Source organism: Uranotaenia lowii, chromosome 1 (genome assembly GCF_029784155.1).
Source record: "Uranotaenia lowii strain MFRU-FL chromosome 1, ASM2978415v1, whole genome shotgun sequence".
In the NCBI taxonomy this organism is placed as follows: domain Eukaryota; kingdom Metazoa; phylum Arthropoda; class Insecta; order Diptera; family Culicidae; genus Uranotaenia; species Uranotaenia lowii.
Window position 1 is genome coordinate 154,602,100 of NC_073691.1, and position 15,046 is coordinate 154,617,145.

The 15,046-nt window shown below is 39.2% G+C and overlaps 2 protein-coding genes and 2 long non-coding RNA genes across 6 annotated transcripts in view; 1 reads left to right on the forward strand and 3 right to left on the reverse strand.

The window, feature by feature from the left end:
- The window catches only part of LOC129740600 (neuropeptide F-like), an 81,105-nt gene extending 76,506 nt beyond the window's left edge, over nt 1-4,599 (forward strand). For 2 of the 3 annotated variants that reach the window (XM_055732307.1, XM_055732306.1), the window contains exons 4-5: nt 3,545-3,602; nt 3,758-4,599. In XM_055732307.1, coding sequence (XP_055588282.1) covers nt 3,545-3,602; nt 3,758-3,826 — 127 coding nt within the window. In that variant the 3' untranslated portion in view covers nt 3,827-4,599. The remainder of the gene's footprint in view (nt 1-3,544; nt 3,603-3,757) is intronic. The other variant, XM_055732308.1, reaches the window with a different exon arrangement.
- Nucleotides 1,212-1,792, reverse strand: LOC129740602 (uncharacterized). Its single transcript, XR_008736301.1, has 3 exons — nt 1,675-1,792; nt 1,368-1,607; nt 1,212-1,308 (listed from the first exon to the last, which is right to left on the reverse strand). It is a non-coding gene; the product is annotated as an uncharacterized LOC129740602 (long non-coding RNA).
- Nucleotides 4,600-6,010: 1,411 nt separating the features above from the next.
- On the reverse strand, nt 6,011-6,594 carry LOC129749090 (uncharacterized). Its single transcript, XR_008737928.1, has 2 exons — nt 6,301-6,594; nt 6,011-6,224 (listed from the first exon to the last, which is right to left on the reverse strand). It is a non-coding gene; the product is annotated as an uncharacterized LOC129749090 (long non-coding RNA).
- A 5,360-nt stretch (nt 6,595-11,954) lies between these two features.
- LOC129738666 (uncharacterized) lies at nt 11,955-14,979 on the reverse strand. The gene is made up of 5 exons (XM_055729920.1): nt 14,797-14,979; nt 13,884-14,703; nt 13,033-13,738; nt 12,735-12,963; nt 11,955-12,655 (listed from the first exon to the last, which is right to left on the reverse strand). Exons 1-5 carry the CDS (start codon nt 14,827-14,829, stop codon nt 12,470-12,472), a joined length of 1,974 nt encoding a protein of 657 aa, XP_055585895.1. The 5' UTR covers nt 14,830-14,979; the 3' UTR covers nt 11,955-12,469.
- Between the last annotated feature and the right edge of the window lie 67 nt (nt 14,980-15,046).

Consider the following 15,046-nt stretch of genomic DNA (forward strand, 5'->3'; position numbering starts at 1 on the left):
CTTCAAAATGGTCAAATGACAAATGAAAGCGAAAATTGCACTTGCAATCCCATCAGATCGGGTTCAGAGTTCAGACCTAGTGATGTCAACCTTCCAGATTTTTTCTGGATCTTCCAGACTTTTTGGACTTTTGCCAGACATTTTTTTAGGTTTCCAGACTTCCAGACTTTTGTCATTTCTTCCAGACTTTAGAGTTTCCACATGACTTTTCTGACAAAACAGTAAAAATTTTCGTTGCAAAATGGCAGGAAATGATTTGAATTAGTAATTGAAGAGTGAGGAATGCCACGAAGATGGTAGTAAAATAGAAAGTACAGCACAAAACGTAGCGCCGCCGACATCATCAAAATAGTCTCAGGCATTGATAGTGTATAGTGTATATAGTAGTGTAGAATCGGCAAAAAGGAATCAGGAGCCTTGGTCGTGTTTTCGTTTTGGTCGGGCTTGATTCGTGAGAACAGGAGATTCTCGCTCACACCTCATACGCGTTCCAGGGCATTTTTATGAGCAAAAATCGGAGCGATGCAGGCTCCGTCGCTCGTTTGAATGAGTTTTTCAATCCTTGTTCCCTAGTCTGTAATATTGCTATCTGGCGACCAAAAAAAAAGGTCATCACCTATAAAGTTCGCTATCCAGACTTTTCCACACTTTTCCAGACATTTTTTCAAAAGCTTCCAGACATTTCTGAAAAACAGTTGACATATCAGACCTAGAAAGGACCCAGCATGAGGAATAAGAACATTTATTATGCATTCTAATGAAAAATTTTCAAAACCTCGCTGGTGTAATGACAGCGGTGCACACACTTCAGAAGGCTGCAGGCGTTGTAGCGGGAGTCATGCCCATCTCGGTTCTGTTGGTGGAGGATTCCTATTGCTACGAAAATAGAGGCACGCAAAACGTGCACCCAAAATAATCTGCACGTAGCTGCTACGTGAAAAACTACATAATTTTTATCCAATTGATTTTCACGTAACTTGTACGAATAAAATAAGTAAACGCTCCCCTAATAGGAATTTTTGCTTGGTCAACATCACATACAAATTACGTGAATTTTTAGTGAGTTCAACGTGAAGCGATGACGAAAGCTGCGTGAAATGAGTTTAGTAAATGAATGATATTTTTATCTTTCCTATTTTTTTCGTTTTCAATAACGGTGAATAAAAATGAAAACAATTTAAATTCTATCGTAAATAAAATTTATTTTAACTCTTGATTACTGTTGTCACACACGTGCACTGTCACTAAACTTCATTCATTTTTATAAAAACAATATCGGGATCTCTTGCTGATGAGTATTGCAGAATCCTGTGGAAATTGAAAAATAATTAATAATAAAAACACATCTAAAATAATAAATAGTTTACCTTGTAAGGATGATGTGATTATTTCCTGTTGCCATAAATGGACATAACATGTACATATTGGTTCCGGTAATTGCCTGGCTGGGGGGAACCGGGCACGGCGGAATTCCATCCGGAGCCGTTTGACTGCATTCATGACTACAAAAAAAAATCACCGCCATCTCAGTAATCTTCCAGAATAGAATCGTCTTTCCGTTCTTCCTTACGTTGCTGAGGTTTCCAATTGTGCTTCTTCTTCTTCTTCTAGAAAAAATTAAGAAGTTTACGATGATATGGATCCGGCTATCGATGCAAGACCAATTAAATTTACCTGAATTAGTATTCGCCAGCCAGCTACGAAAAGGCCACATCCAAATGTCGATACTGTTCGTCTTCCGACCTCTTTCGATTATCCGCTGCCACTTTTACACAACATAAAATCAAGTTGGATAGCTAACAATTTCATTTCCCAATAAGAATTTACCACTACACCCACGAGAAAACAGCAAAAAACTGATTTCAACTCATCCACTTGGACTTTACGTGAAATTCATGTGTGAGATATATAGAAAAATAGTATTTACTACAAAGCACACGTAGAATCGATGTGATGCATCAAAAGCTCCGTTTACGTGAAAAATCCCGTAAATTTAATTTCTATATTATTTTGGGTGTGAGAATATGAGCCAGAGATAGCTTCAGGTGGCTTCAGGTTATGGGAAGTATTAGAGAAACATGAAATATCAATGAAAGAAAGAACATAAGCCGCAAGTATCATAAATTTCTCGAAAAAGATCCAATGGCTTACCGGCAGGGAATTGAACACGCAATTTCCCCTTCAGTATAACGGCGCGTTAGCCAATAACACCACGGTGGACGTGACGAAATAGGCTCCAGTATGCGTACATGTCGAGCTCCGTGGGTCGACCGCAGGATCTTCTATCAATACTCTATCTCACATATGTGCTTTGCCCACTATTGATCTCTCTGTTGTTTCTACTTGTTCACTACCCATCGACTCGGGATTTTAGCCGAGTCCTCGGTCGACATGGTCGATTGCTTCGGGTTTGCCGCTACTTACGGTCATATGAAGAAGCAATCAGTGTTGCTCAAAGTTCCGAACAAACCAGCTACGAGATAATATTTTATTTGGTTTCTTCAAGGCATTATACAATGCGGTTAGCGCTGGGTTGTGTACAAATCGTTTATCAATAACGTGCAAATGTACACTCAAAAAATTTTACTACTTACGAAAAGTCAGCTCCAACAATCGAATCCATATATGTAGATGTTTTTGACATTTCTAACGCACATTTGTTGGACGTGTACAGATGAGACGAGACAATTAACCTCAAAAACTCTCGGTACAAAAAACGGGCGGCCGGTCGACCAACATAGCCGTTTATTGGGTTGAACTGAAAGGTGTTTTTGAAACAATCATCATAATATGCCGGCGAACACTGCCCGCGACAAATAGGACTGTAAAAAACTTATTTCTTTCATATAGATTATACGAGAATGGCCCAATTAGAGTTATGTGAACGTCAGAATGCTCCAAATCCGTCTATACTTGGCGGATCACAGGATATTCACGTAAATTCAATGTGTCTTTATTTTGACAGCATTCAGCTATGTAAATTTCACGTAAGAATTGAGTAATTTTTTATAAGCTTCTAAGTGCTCCAGGTAAATCAAGCAAAAATTCACGTAATAAGTGGCTAAGTGAAAATCCAGTTGAATTTAACGTTCCTTTTTGGTCTGAGTTCAGCAGAATGCAACGCGCCGCAATGTGCTCTTTGGCGAACTGGAGTTGGAACTCAGACGACGGTTTTATTAGATTGTCGGAAGCAGTTCACCAACAATGTTTCTTCAAATTTGATTTGAATACACAGTGAAAACATACTTATACACAAATATTAACTGAGAGTTGCGATTGAGAATGTGAAACAATGATATCAACAACCTGTGTGTAATACATTATATTTTGAAGTGCTTTTAATTTTTTCTCAGAAACAGTAGGTACTAACAAGAAGAAACAGTACAGATAGCCCTAATCGCTTTTCTTATGACACTGACCCGTTTTAATAAAATTCAGAAACGAAAGAAATCGGAAATCTTAATCATACGACTCATCCAATGCTTTTATTTCCGCAATAGCAATCTAAAAGTTTTGCTCAAACTCTTGTTTCTATTTCTTTCAGATTCGGAAAGCGAGGCTACCTCAGCCCAGTGGGTTACGGTGGCCAGGATGAACAGGAGGTAAATCTCTTTCTCAATCGCTAAACAGCATGACAACTGATTCAGCAGTTTCGTCTTCCGAACCAAACTGATTTCGATCTGTGAAACCGCACCAAGAAATTTTTCCCAACTGTTCTATTGTTCTTTCAAACTTTTTCCCGGATAACTCTCTCTAGCGAAACTATTACAGGATGTTTGGCAGGATTCAACATTTGCAAGATGAACGGAATGGCCCCATGAACTAAACGAGGATCGCGCTAAATGAACTGAAAAAACACGGAAATTCTAAGACCCCAATTCCTTCCTATCAATCCCTTATGGCCATGTTAGATTAGTCCTCAAACTTTTGGAACCGCGAAAGCGTCTGGAAAATCCAGTGAAAACCTACCACCGGAAAATCATCGACCCTGGACAGAAATTGGAGATGGAAAAACAAAACTTTGTAAAATGATAAAGCAAATATTACAAACAAAAAAAACAAATCAAAATTGTGCAGAATAAAAACAACGAAAATCGCAACGACTGTCATGATTGGCTTTTTTCTTTGATAAAAAGTGGAGTTAAAATGGCACTTTAAAAAAAGTAGAGAAAGAACCCCCTTTTACGATTACCCGTAAATTATCCGTTATGCTAATTGCATCTAAATATGTACACATTCCAGTCCGCAAATATATCAGACATTTTTCCGACTGTTCAAATTTTAACAATCAATGTAACGCCACTACAGATTATAGACACTGCACATTGTTCGTTACTCACTGCTACGATTGGTTGTAAGCAAACGCATTACTATACAGATTAATGGAAACTTAACTCTCACGTGTAAATAAAAAAAACTTATAAGCCAAACACTATCGAATGAAGTATAAAATGAAAGCCAAAACGAGGGCAGCTCTGCGGTAAAGACAAAGAATTACGCATACTATCAAGAAAGCATGAAATATGACAAATTGTATAACCAATACAATATTTTCCAACAGTTGGGCAAATAAACTTCATCAATCAGAGAAGAAAAATCGCTAGGGGTAATTTTTTTTTATTAATGCATATATCCGAACATCCATTACATGCAAGATTAAAACCATCATCTGTAAATTTGAGTAATTTAAGATCGCCAGAATGTTTCATTGATATTCACTATGAGCACTGAGAATCCTCATCGTCATGAAGTGACCTCTGTGACTTCGATGACTTTTGGTTCGTCACACTCATTAGGCGATGGACGCAATTCCGGTATACGATTTCTCATGTGTTAAACAGAGAAAGCAATAGCCTTCACTCCAATTAACTGTCATTCTTATGGAAATCTATGTAAGAGTAGGTAAAGGGCAAGCTTCATACTTTTTAGCAGGCCCAAGCTCATTTTACTGTTCCTGAAATGAGTTCCAATTTATGTGATGATCAAATTTTCCGCAGTCGTGTGAAGCTAGAAGAATTTCATAGTCAAGCATCTTCCAATCGCAGTCAAACGACCGACGACGAACTTAAAGAGCAGCAGCTTCTTTTGTTCTAAGTACGTGTTTCCAGTTTGTCGTTATTGAAGCGTTTGAATGGAGACTAGTACAAAACAACAAACTCCGGGAAATCAAAAACTGTACCCTCAAATGGGTAGATCGTCCCAACCCTAAAGAACGCCGAGCTCTTACACGGCTACGAATTGGACACACCCTACTCAACCACAGTTATCTAATGGAGCAAGCTGATCCTCCAATGTGTCCTTCATGTGACTGTCTTTTAACAATCAAGCCTATCCTCATAAATTGTCCCATCTATTCGACCCAAAGACAATATATTTATCCTATCTATCCTAAAACATGAAAAATGACAAAATGGTTAAATCTTCTCTTTTTGACACTATCTCTTCCCTTTTACATTCTTTAAATGTTATGTTGTATATTTAAAAAAAAAAAAACACTAGACACGGATGGATGAGGGATGAATCATCCTTAAAGGATAAAAATCCTTAAAAAAAAAAAAAAATAAGAAAAAAAAATTTTTTTTGAAGCGTCAAAAGAAAATAGCAACAAACAACAACAACAGCTATCGGTGTGTCACCAGTGGCAAAAATGGAGACAAGTTTAGCACTTACCGGTGCGCAAATGAGATGGAAAAGCTAAAATAAGACCTAGAATGTGTCCACTAGCACTTACCGGTGCCGATGCTCTTATAAAGCTTACACACAAAATTTTCGAGGCCGGAATTTAGCAAAATTTTGCTCAAATTTGACCAGCTAGAAACTTAGCAATCAATTTAGCAATATTTTTTAACTAAAATTTTAGCAAACGAGAAAAAAAGTTAGCCGCCGCTGTTTTACTCATATTTTTAGCAAAAACCGGAGAAAAAGATTGCCCGGATCCGTAATTTCATGTTCTGTTATTTTTTCTCTGGAGAATCAGGGGAATGTTTGATTATTGAGTAGAATACACAAATTTCATTCACTTATAATTTATTTTTAACATTAAAAAAAAATCACACTTTTTGTAAAACGGAAATTCCGATCCTGGGAACGCACCTACTGGCTAGCGAAATCCCATGCCATCTTCATTAAAGAAAGCACCGGGGTGTTTGCCGGATGCAGCTTGTTTCCAGTTGTGGTCCTTCTTTATTGCCGGAGTGTTGCGGGTTTCGTGTTGCAGTTTTAACCTGGTAGAAAAAAACAAACACACAAATTTGAAATTTAAAAATTGGACAATCTAAACATTTCAAGATCGGACCTTACCTGTAAGCATCCGGTGTCGATTCAGATATCATTTACTCGCGGAGTAGGCCACCACAAGAAACACCACCAACGAACATCCGGAACCGCACTTAATCGCGACAGCTTTTTGTTTTTCTCCCAACTGGCGCGGCGGCTGCTGTCTGTGAACAAAGCGGCTGAAAAACCTTCGTTTTACTAAAATCTAGTAAAATGACCTTTTTTATTACTAAAATCAAGTAAATGTAGCTTTTTGCTAACTGAACAGTAAAAAAATATTTTTGCTAACGGAAAGTAACAGCGAAATTTTGCTAAGTGGAGCCCCGAAAGTTTTGTGTGTATATATAGTTCATTTAGAAATGGGACAGTAACGAAAGCGTGTATCTAGAAAAAACCATTCTTTCGATTAAAATACTTTCTATGAAGGAAATATAGGTTATCTTATGATAAATCATGGAAAAAATTTAAAAAATAATGTTATCGTTTTTTAGAGAAATATTTCTACTTCATTCTTGGTATTTCCCATCGGCTGGCGCACACTTTTTTCAATCATGTTATTGGTCAGTTCTCCCCACACTTCGTCAAATCTGTATTTTGAATTGCTGCATCCTCCTCCTTCAATTGCCTCTACTTTTTGGCCCAATACCACAGATCAATACTTCTTTTTTGAATGAAAATTAATGAAATTTGGGGGATTCAGCTGTTTCGTTTGTTAACAAAACTTGATTATTTTTTTGCCACTAAATACGTCTTTACTGAAATTCTGCTGGAAAAATCTGAAAACACGAAGCCAAGCCATCATGTAACCGGTTGGTTACAAATTATTAGATTTTTGTTTCAGTTCCGTAATCTTAAATGTTGTATGCTAGAGAATTCATGTTCATGGAATTTGCTCGGAAACACCGGTTGGCTTCCTCACGGCTCGGACCGCAGATCCTTTGTAGTCTCGCGCCTAAACGTAAAAGAGCAGTATTATCGTCCTCGGTGTGGAGTCCGGGTATTAAACACTTTAGAGGTTATATTCCCGCACAACTGACCTGATAGTTTACTAGACTCTGGACACATCAGTTGTGCTAGCGATGGCTTAACATCTTTGGTTGAGTTTGGCTCTCATGTATGGTGGGAGCGCAAAGAGAGCATATATCAATATGCCACATTCTCCCCTTTTTCAATAATTACTTCTTTATTATTAGTTTGAATATTTTTATATTGCCATGAGCTGAAACCCAGCTACAATCTATTACCGATTGCTTATTATCGGTTGCCACGAGCTAAAACCCGGCTTCAATCTTTAACCGATGGTCAAGGGCTAATACCTGGATAACCATCGATTCTGTTTTTATTTTTATCTCAAGTTAAAACACAAATTTTAATCTCAAATAAAACACAATTCTCCTCTCAAATAAAACATAATTCAACTTTCAAATTAACAACACAAATGCAGGGCTTAACCATTGCGGGCTGACGGTTCTACTATAGGCTTAATCTTTTTTTTTTTCTTTTTTTTTTGACACTTTCAGCCTCGGGCTGGTTCGTCTCTTTGTAATAATTTTAAAGTTCGAGGGAGGCCCTGAAGGGGCTTTCCCAAGTGGTGGGGTAGAATTCCCGTATTATAATAAATTCACCCAATACAGGAAAAGTCCAGATGAGACCACTCCAAGTGTTGAGGACTTGCACGTTTCTTATTTTGTAGTTTTAATATGTGTCCTAATCGTTCCAGTTTTCGTTGCCGGTCGTTGTCAAATTATTCAGGGTTGTCCGAATCGTGTCCAATTTCGGCTCCGCGTTTATTGCCAGGTTGTTTGGTTGCTTGAAGAGAGAAGTGGTTTCCACCGGTGGCAGACATCGTTAAGGGGTCCACCACCGGCAGTTCCTTTACTCCTCCTTCCTGTCTGTTTCTGCTCGCTAAGTTTGATCGTAAAGTCCAATATCTTTCAGAAACAGCATCACTGCTGCGGTCACTGTCGGTTCATTTCCTAGAGCGTCCTTGATGGTTACAGGGATTTCATGTTGACTTCTTACGCCTTCGAATTGTGGACAGTGGCAGAGAACGTGCTCCACCGACTGGTGGACTCTGCATGCAGTGCACTGGAACTTGAAATTCTCGCCACCGTTCAAGTTGTATGCGAAAGAAGTAGGGGGAAGTTGTCTACTACCGGACACTTAAGGTTTTTAAGCAATAACTTCAAAAATAGATTTTTGTAAATATTGGTTTCTCTACTGATTTAAAGAGTATCAATATTATGATCACTTAACTATATTAGAAAAAAATAAATTTACAACATATTCATGAGTAAGAGAAATCATTTCATGTTAGTTTTCACTCATTTCCAAAAGTGTTGTCTATGGCCGGACACTACGAATTACTTCACCAAAGTTGTCACCAATGGCACAAAAATGTAGCAAAATGACTAAAATCATTTGCACAGGTCTTGTGATTATGTGTTTTCCAATACTGAACGTTCTATGAAGCCATTCATAAAAGTTTTTTGACAAACCAGTATGTAACATTTGTTTCGGAAAAACTAGAGAAAAATTGTCTATGACCGGACAGCAAAATTTAAAATTTCTCAGAGGACCAAAATAGTTACGTTATTTAATCCTTATCTGCTGCTTACCATTTGAGGGTGCTTTAGAGATGAAAAAATTGAAGTTTCAAGTTGAAATCATCTATAATTTTGAATATTTTCTTGTCCGGTCATAGACAAATCGCATTTTTTTTTAATTTCCTAATATTTCGTTTTAACTTCCGTTTTGTTATCTTATATCTACTGTAGTCGAAAGATAATCAATCAACGATGTCGTTCATGGGCAGTTCAAATTTTACAAGCCGAAAAAACTGACCACAATACAAATGCAAAGTTTAGCCGATCCTCTCCGTACTACTAGGCAAAAGCTTTAGATGACTATCATTGGTTTACCTTTTCAGATTGGATTACCATATTTTTAACACCATACTAGGCTACTATTGACTTTATTTTCATTGTGTTAAAACATTATTAGGATAATGTGTTTTCGAAAAAACTATGTTGTCCGGCCATAGACGACTTCCCCCTATGTCCCGTTCTTAAGCGTGAATGTATTCGTTGTTCTTGATGTGCTCCAGGATCTTCCCATTGGAAGGTATCCCCCTTGATTTTTCGTAGGAAATACTCTCTTGTTCCTTCTCGATCACAATTTAGCCAATCCTCGGCCCATTTATTTGCTATTGCTTTCGTTACCCATGATTTCAAGTCCGCCGCTGGGACCGAGTTGGTGAGTCGCGCCTGTCGTCGACCCGACTTGGCGAGGCGGTCAGCCTCTTCGTTGCCAGTAATTCCACAATGTCCAGGAATCCAAACGAATGTGGTATCTGGTACTGCTTTTAGTTGTAGTTGTTGAAGCCATGGGTGCGAGACCGTCTCAGATTTTAGTGCGGTGAAGACACTGGCTGAGTCAGAGAGTACAGCGATTGGTCGGTCATCCGGAGTCACTCCTGCGATGTAAGCTGCTGCTGCTTCGGCTGAAAATATTGTGCACTGGTACGGGAGGCGGTGGGAGGTTTCCAGATCAGGTCCTGAGATGCCTATACCGACTCTCCCTAGCGCTAATGAGCCGTCCGAGTATTGGACGGTGTAGTTTTTATATTTGGTTCTAAGGAGTTCAGTGACTGTTTTCCGAATCGCTATTGGGTTGGAACCTACTCTAAATTGGTTTTTTATCGTTAGATCTGTTCTAGTTTTCGGTAAGTTCCAGTCCCTAGCTCCGCACCAGTGGATCCCGGACACAGATGGGAGCACCTGGCCGATATTTTTGATGAGGAGACGGTTAGCCTCAGTTAGGAGGCAGCACTCCTCGTTCGACCGGGTTGGTTCAGTTTTGTCCAGGTGCCCGATGGTCCGGTAACAGATTGCTCTTGTTAAAAAATGATTGAACAGGAGTACGCCTGCTTCAACGCATGCAGCTCCTGGGGTTGAAGGAAGTAAGCCAGATGTGGTTCGGACTACTCTCTGGTATACTGGGCTCAGTTTTTGGATAAGGGCGTCGATTCTCATCCCCGTGATCTCCAGGCCATATGTCAACCTCGTGTTCACAATAGCACTGCTTATTTTGATTCTCGTCGTCCGGTTGGTGTTCATGTGTTTGCCCGCTAGTGTTTTTAGAAAGTTGATTCTCGTCTTGCAGCTCTTTTTAAAGCTGTCTAAATGTGGCTTGAAGGTTAGGTGGCGATCAAAGGTTACACCTAGGATCTTTAGGGTTTTTTTTTCCTGGGAATCTGTTCCCCCTTGATGACCACCGGGGTGTTACTTACATGATGTAGCTGTTCACAGAGGTGTATGTAGCCGCTTTTTGGGACGGACAACTGAAAACCGGCCTCCGATGCCCATTTAACCACATAAGATGCAGCTTGTATCAGCTTCCCTCGTGAGGCTTTAACAGTTGATCCAAACACCATGATTACAATATCATCAGCGTACACGAATATCCGGATATCGCCTGGTAGTCTCTGAAACACCCCATTCATTTTTATCAGGAAAAGTGTTACAGAGAGCACAGATCCCTGTGGAACACCCATATCTTCCCGATAGGTGTCTGATCGATGGTTTTCCAATATAACCTGGAATGTTCGATCTTGCAGGAAACCTTGAATGAAAGCCAGAATTCGTCCTTTTATACCCCATTTTATGAGTTGTTGTAGCTTTAGTAAATTCCAAGCAAAAATAAAAAATAAAAAAAAGGTTCGACTGACCATTATGGTAAAGAGGGATCCGAGCGCCCTCCAAGGCAAATGTGTTATGCATTTGAGGGTAATGTAGGTTTAAAACAAACCACCAGCACATTAGGGCATCAGAGGGATTCGATCGCCAAATAAGGCAAATATGTTATAAATTTGAGATTAAGCCTATGGTAAGCCTATGAACCATAAGTGACAAAAGGCACAGTAAATGACGAGAATCTGAGTGCATCGAGAAGCGCCTTTTGCCGTTCTTGCATCAGCATAGCGCATTTCTGTTCGTCAAGCTCCGCTATTTTGGCCAGATTTGGCATCATACCACTATTCTAAAAGTATCCTGGGGTGGTCTGAAGCCAATTCTGTCCATTTTGTTCCAAAGAACATGAACCCGCCAAACTGTCCGGAGCTGCGCCGGTGGAGGAGTACTGGGCAATAATGAAGCGGGAACTTCGGAAGAACAGGAAGACAGTCAAAGACGAGGAGGACGTGCTAAGAAAATGAAAAAAAAAACTGAGAAACTGGTACCGGATGACACTGTAAAGACTTTGATGGAGGGCATCAACCAAAAATGCGTTCAATATTGCATTCATGGCTTAATCGATTTACTTTTCTTTTGATTTTTGAAGTAAATATGTGTATAATACTACCCAAAAAATTGGTTTGATTCTAAACATTATAAGAAATTTGGCATGACATTTTCGGTGTCGCAATAATTTCGTGTTCGCCCTTTTATAGCTCAGAATATAAAGACGAGCTTTGTATAAAAAAAATTAAAAATTCATAAATAGAATAAGCTCTGGAGGATTCTTAAGTTTTATAAGTAGAAGAAAGAAAACGACTTTTTGTTATCCTAAATTTAGATTTCAAGTTTAAAAAACAGCCGGAAAAACGGAATTCTCAATGTACAATAAAAAGTTTTTTTTCTAATTTTTTTCATATTTTAACAATTTATATCATTGTTTTGTCATTTATTTTAACTTTTGCCATTTTTGTCACCTTTTCTTCGACATTTTTGTTGTTTTTGCCATGTTTTGTCATTTTTGTAATTTTCGTCATTTTAACTCCTTGTTAACCGCATGAGTTAAAAAATCGCATGGTGGTTTCTGGCATGCACAGTGAAAGTTTCCAGTCCTAAAGGTTCTGGTTCCGAAACACATAGTTTTTTTTAACACCCCAACCTAGTTACCCAATAGAGAAAAGTGCCGAGTACATGATGATCTGAAGTAAATGAAAATGTACATGGACGTGTCATCACGTACCATTTTAAACCTTATGCAATCTTAACTCATTCGTAAGCCAAAATTTTTTCATTATTTTTGTTTAAAAAAGCAAATCTTTTTATTCTACAGATACTAAACGATATTTGACAAAAAGAAATCGTGATTGTCTAAAACAATTAAAAAAAACAAAGTAATGCTACCGAATGTTTCGTCACTCAGCGGACAAAAGGCACAGCACAAGCCAGGGAACAGGTTCGTTTCATCGTTTTTTCTTTGTACTCACCGTCAGCGAGGCCAGGAATGTCGGAGTTAGTTCCAGCGGGTTGGCTTCCTCCTGCAGCTGAATACGGTCTAGCGCTGCTCGCCGGCTTTTAAAGTTAAATTTTTTCATCCACAGCCGTAAAGCCCATTCCATGGACAAAGTGGATGTGAAGAATTCAGTATACTGGAAAATTACAGTTAAAAATCTCGTATTAGTAAGAGCATGGAGGTGTTTACGATTATGTTTTCTTAAGTAATTTTACCTGTCCACGGCATTCTTCCGGTACGAATTCATTCTCCAATCGCATCAACATGGCGTATTTCTGTTCGTCATTGAAAACCGAGGTCACTTCAGTAAAGTAGCAAAGCTCTTCCGCTTGTTGCCAATGTCGTTCCGATTTGTCCTTGTAGTGATCATAAATGCGTCTAAGATCATCGCGAAATTCGTCAAATGAGTCTTGAATTTCTTCCAACGTCAACATACAACAGTCGCTAGAAAAATAGAAATAGTGATTTAAGTATAATATGAATTGTTTTTCTGCAATAAAGTATGTCACTAACAGCACCGGAACATCGAGGGCGGATTTATCCTCCGGTAACATCTTGTCCAACTTGTCCAGATTAGCCATCGTCTTACGCATGGCTTCCTCTTCCTTACGTAGTTTTTCGAAATCTACCTGTTGCGGTTGTGGTGACTGACTTCTCTGTTTTTTATCCTTAAAGTGTTTGGTTTCCTTGTCCTTTTCTTTGGTGTCCTTCCGGTGGCGTTTGCTGCCATGATTATCGTTCTCTTGCTGATGGGAGTCTTGGGGAGATGCCATCAATGAAGTCGGAGATGCCGCACGTTTTTTCTTCTCCAACCAACCCGTTAAAGGGGAAGTAAGGCAAGAGCCGGGTTTCGAGGAAGATAATTTAGAGGACGAACTTTTGGAGGACTTTTCTCGCCGGTGAGTACTTTTATCATCGTTGTGATTAGACTTCATTTTTTCGCGATGCAGTGAGAATGGATTTTTTTCTGGTTTGGCCATAAGCGTATCCCGATAGTCTTTGATGCCGTCCTTAGTTTTACGGGGTAATTTTGAGCGCTGACTTCCATCACCATCTGTTCCAGTAGAAGTGGAATCCGGAATTTCAATACTACTAGTATCAAACGGTTTGGACGGTGATTCTTCGCCGAATATGTTGTCCACACTGTGGTTGGCATCATCTTCCGTCTTCACCGATGCAGGTTCCCTCGACGTGGTTAGTTTGTCTTCATCGTCAGAACCTACAAGTTAAAAAAAAGGATTTTACTTCTTGAAAAACATTAATGATTATTATACCGATAAAATAATAAAATAGCAAATGTATTTAAATTTATGCATAAAAAGTAAGAATATAGTTTGAAATTCATGTCTGCAATGTTGACTTACCAAATAGTTCTGATCGACGGGTATTTCTCTTGAAACCGGTGCGCTTATGCGCCGATTTTTTCAGAGCTTGATTAGTCTCTATTCTATCTTCTCCATCCTGTAGAGCAATAGCCGGATTTTTTTCACTTTTGCAAACGGTAGGAGTGTACTCAATGTTATCCCCAGAACCAGCGACGCTATCTTGGCTGGAAATCGGAGTGTATTGATCTATCTTGGGCACTTTTTTGGCGGATCTATTCAGACTATCGATCTTAGCAGCTTTGTAGCTGGGCTGTTGCGGAGATGTTCCATTGAGCGTGGTAGGAATGTATTCCGGATGATCTGCATCACCCGAAGAATCGCCTAACGGTGTGGGTGTGTACTCTTGGCTAGCTTCCGGAACTGTTCGCAGTCTTTGGTTTTCACGTTGCAGTCTTTCTACCGTCATCTGACTTTCTTTCAGGTCCTCATATACCTTGCGGGAATCGTCCCAGATCTGAACATACAAGCAGTGCTTATGGAGCTTCCGGTCATTTTCGGTAAAGATACCATTGATAACATCGCGTTGGTTGGAATCGCGAAATTCATACGACACCCGGATGGTTGGTCGCGGATCTAGCCGGAATTCAAACGCCTGGTCCAGAGGAAGAACCACCCCACGAGATCGGACACCGTCTGAACCGATTTCGCCAAAATGCTTCCGGCAAATTTCCCCTAACCTCTGGTAAATCAGATGCCAACACTCTCGGGACAGGCCCTTATTATGGGAACCGGCTGACTCCACATTTTGACCTTCATCTGGGTGAACAACTAAATCCAGCAGCACGAATCGCTTCCCTATCTAAAAGTAAAAACCATCAGACAAATGAAAACATGCAACAAGTACCTACCAGACAAACATTGACTGATTGCCTTCGAACAACGGGTAACCTACCTTTAATTTTTCTATCAGGTGAGAAAATACCATTATGAAATTTGTACTCTCTACTAGAAATCTACGAATGAATTAATCATGGCAAGCAAATGGACCAAGTTCTAAAAAAAACAGGATAAATCACACGACAAAAGTTTAATAAAAAACACGGGAAAATCGCGACGTTGCGACAAACAAAGAATTTATTTGTTTTGGATTATTGTTGTTTTTCTCATTTCTGTCAGCGTTGTCAGGCTCATCTTTTTTTAAA

What these genes read in the sequence shown, in the direction of transcription:
- LOC129738666 (XM_055729920.1), bottom strand. Translation starts at nt 14,829, where the DNA reads ATGGTATTTTCTCACCTGATAGAAAAATTAAAG. An exon ending in GCCCTCGATGTTCCGGTGCT is followed by an intron (nt 12,964 to 13,032) that starts GTTAGTGACATA and finishes CTATTTTTCTAG; the next exon opens with CGACTGTTGTATGTTGACGT. An exon ending in CGGAAGAATGCCGTGGACAG is followed by an intron (nt 12,656 to 12,734) that starts GTAAAATTACTT and finishes GTAATTTTCCAG; the next exon opens with TATACTGAATTCTTCACATC.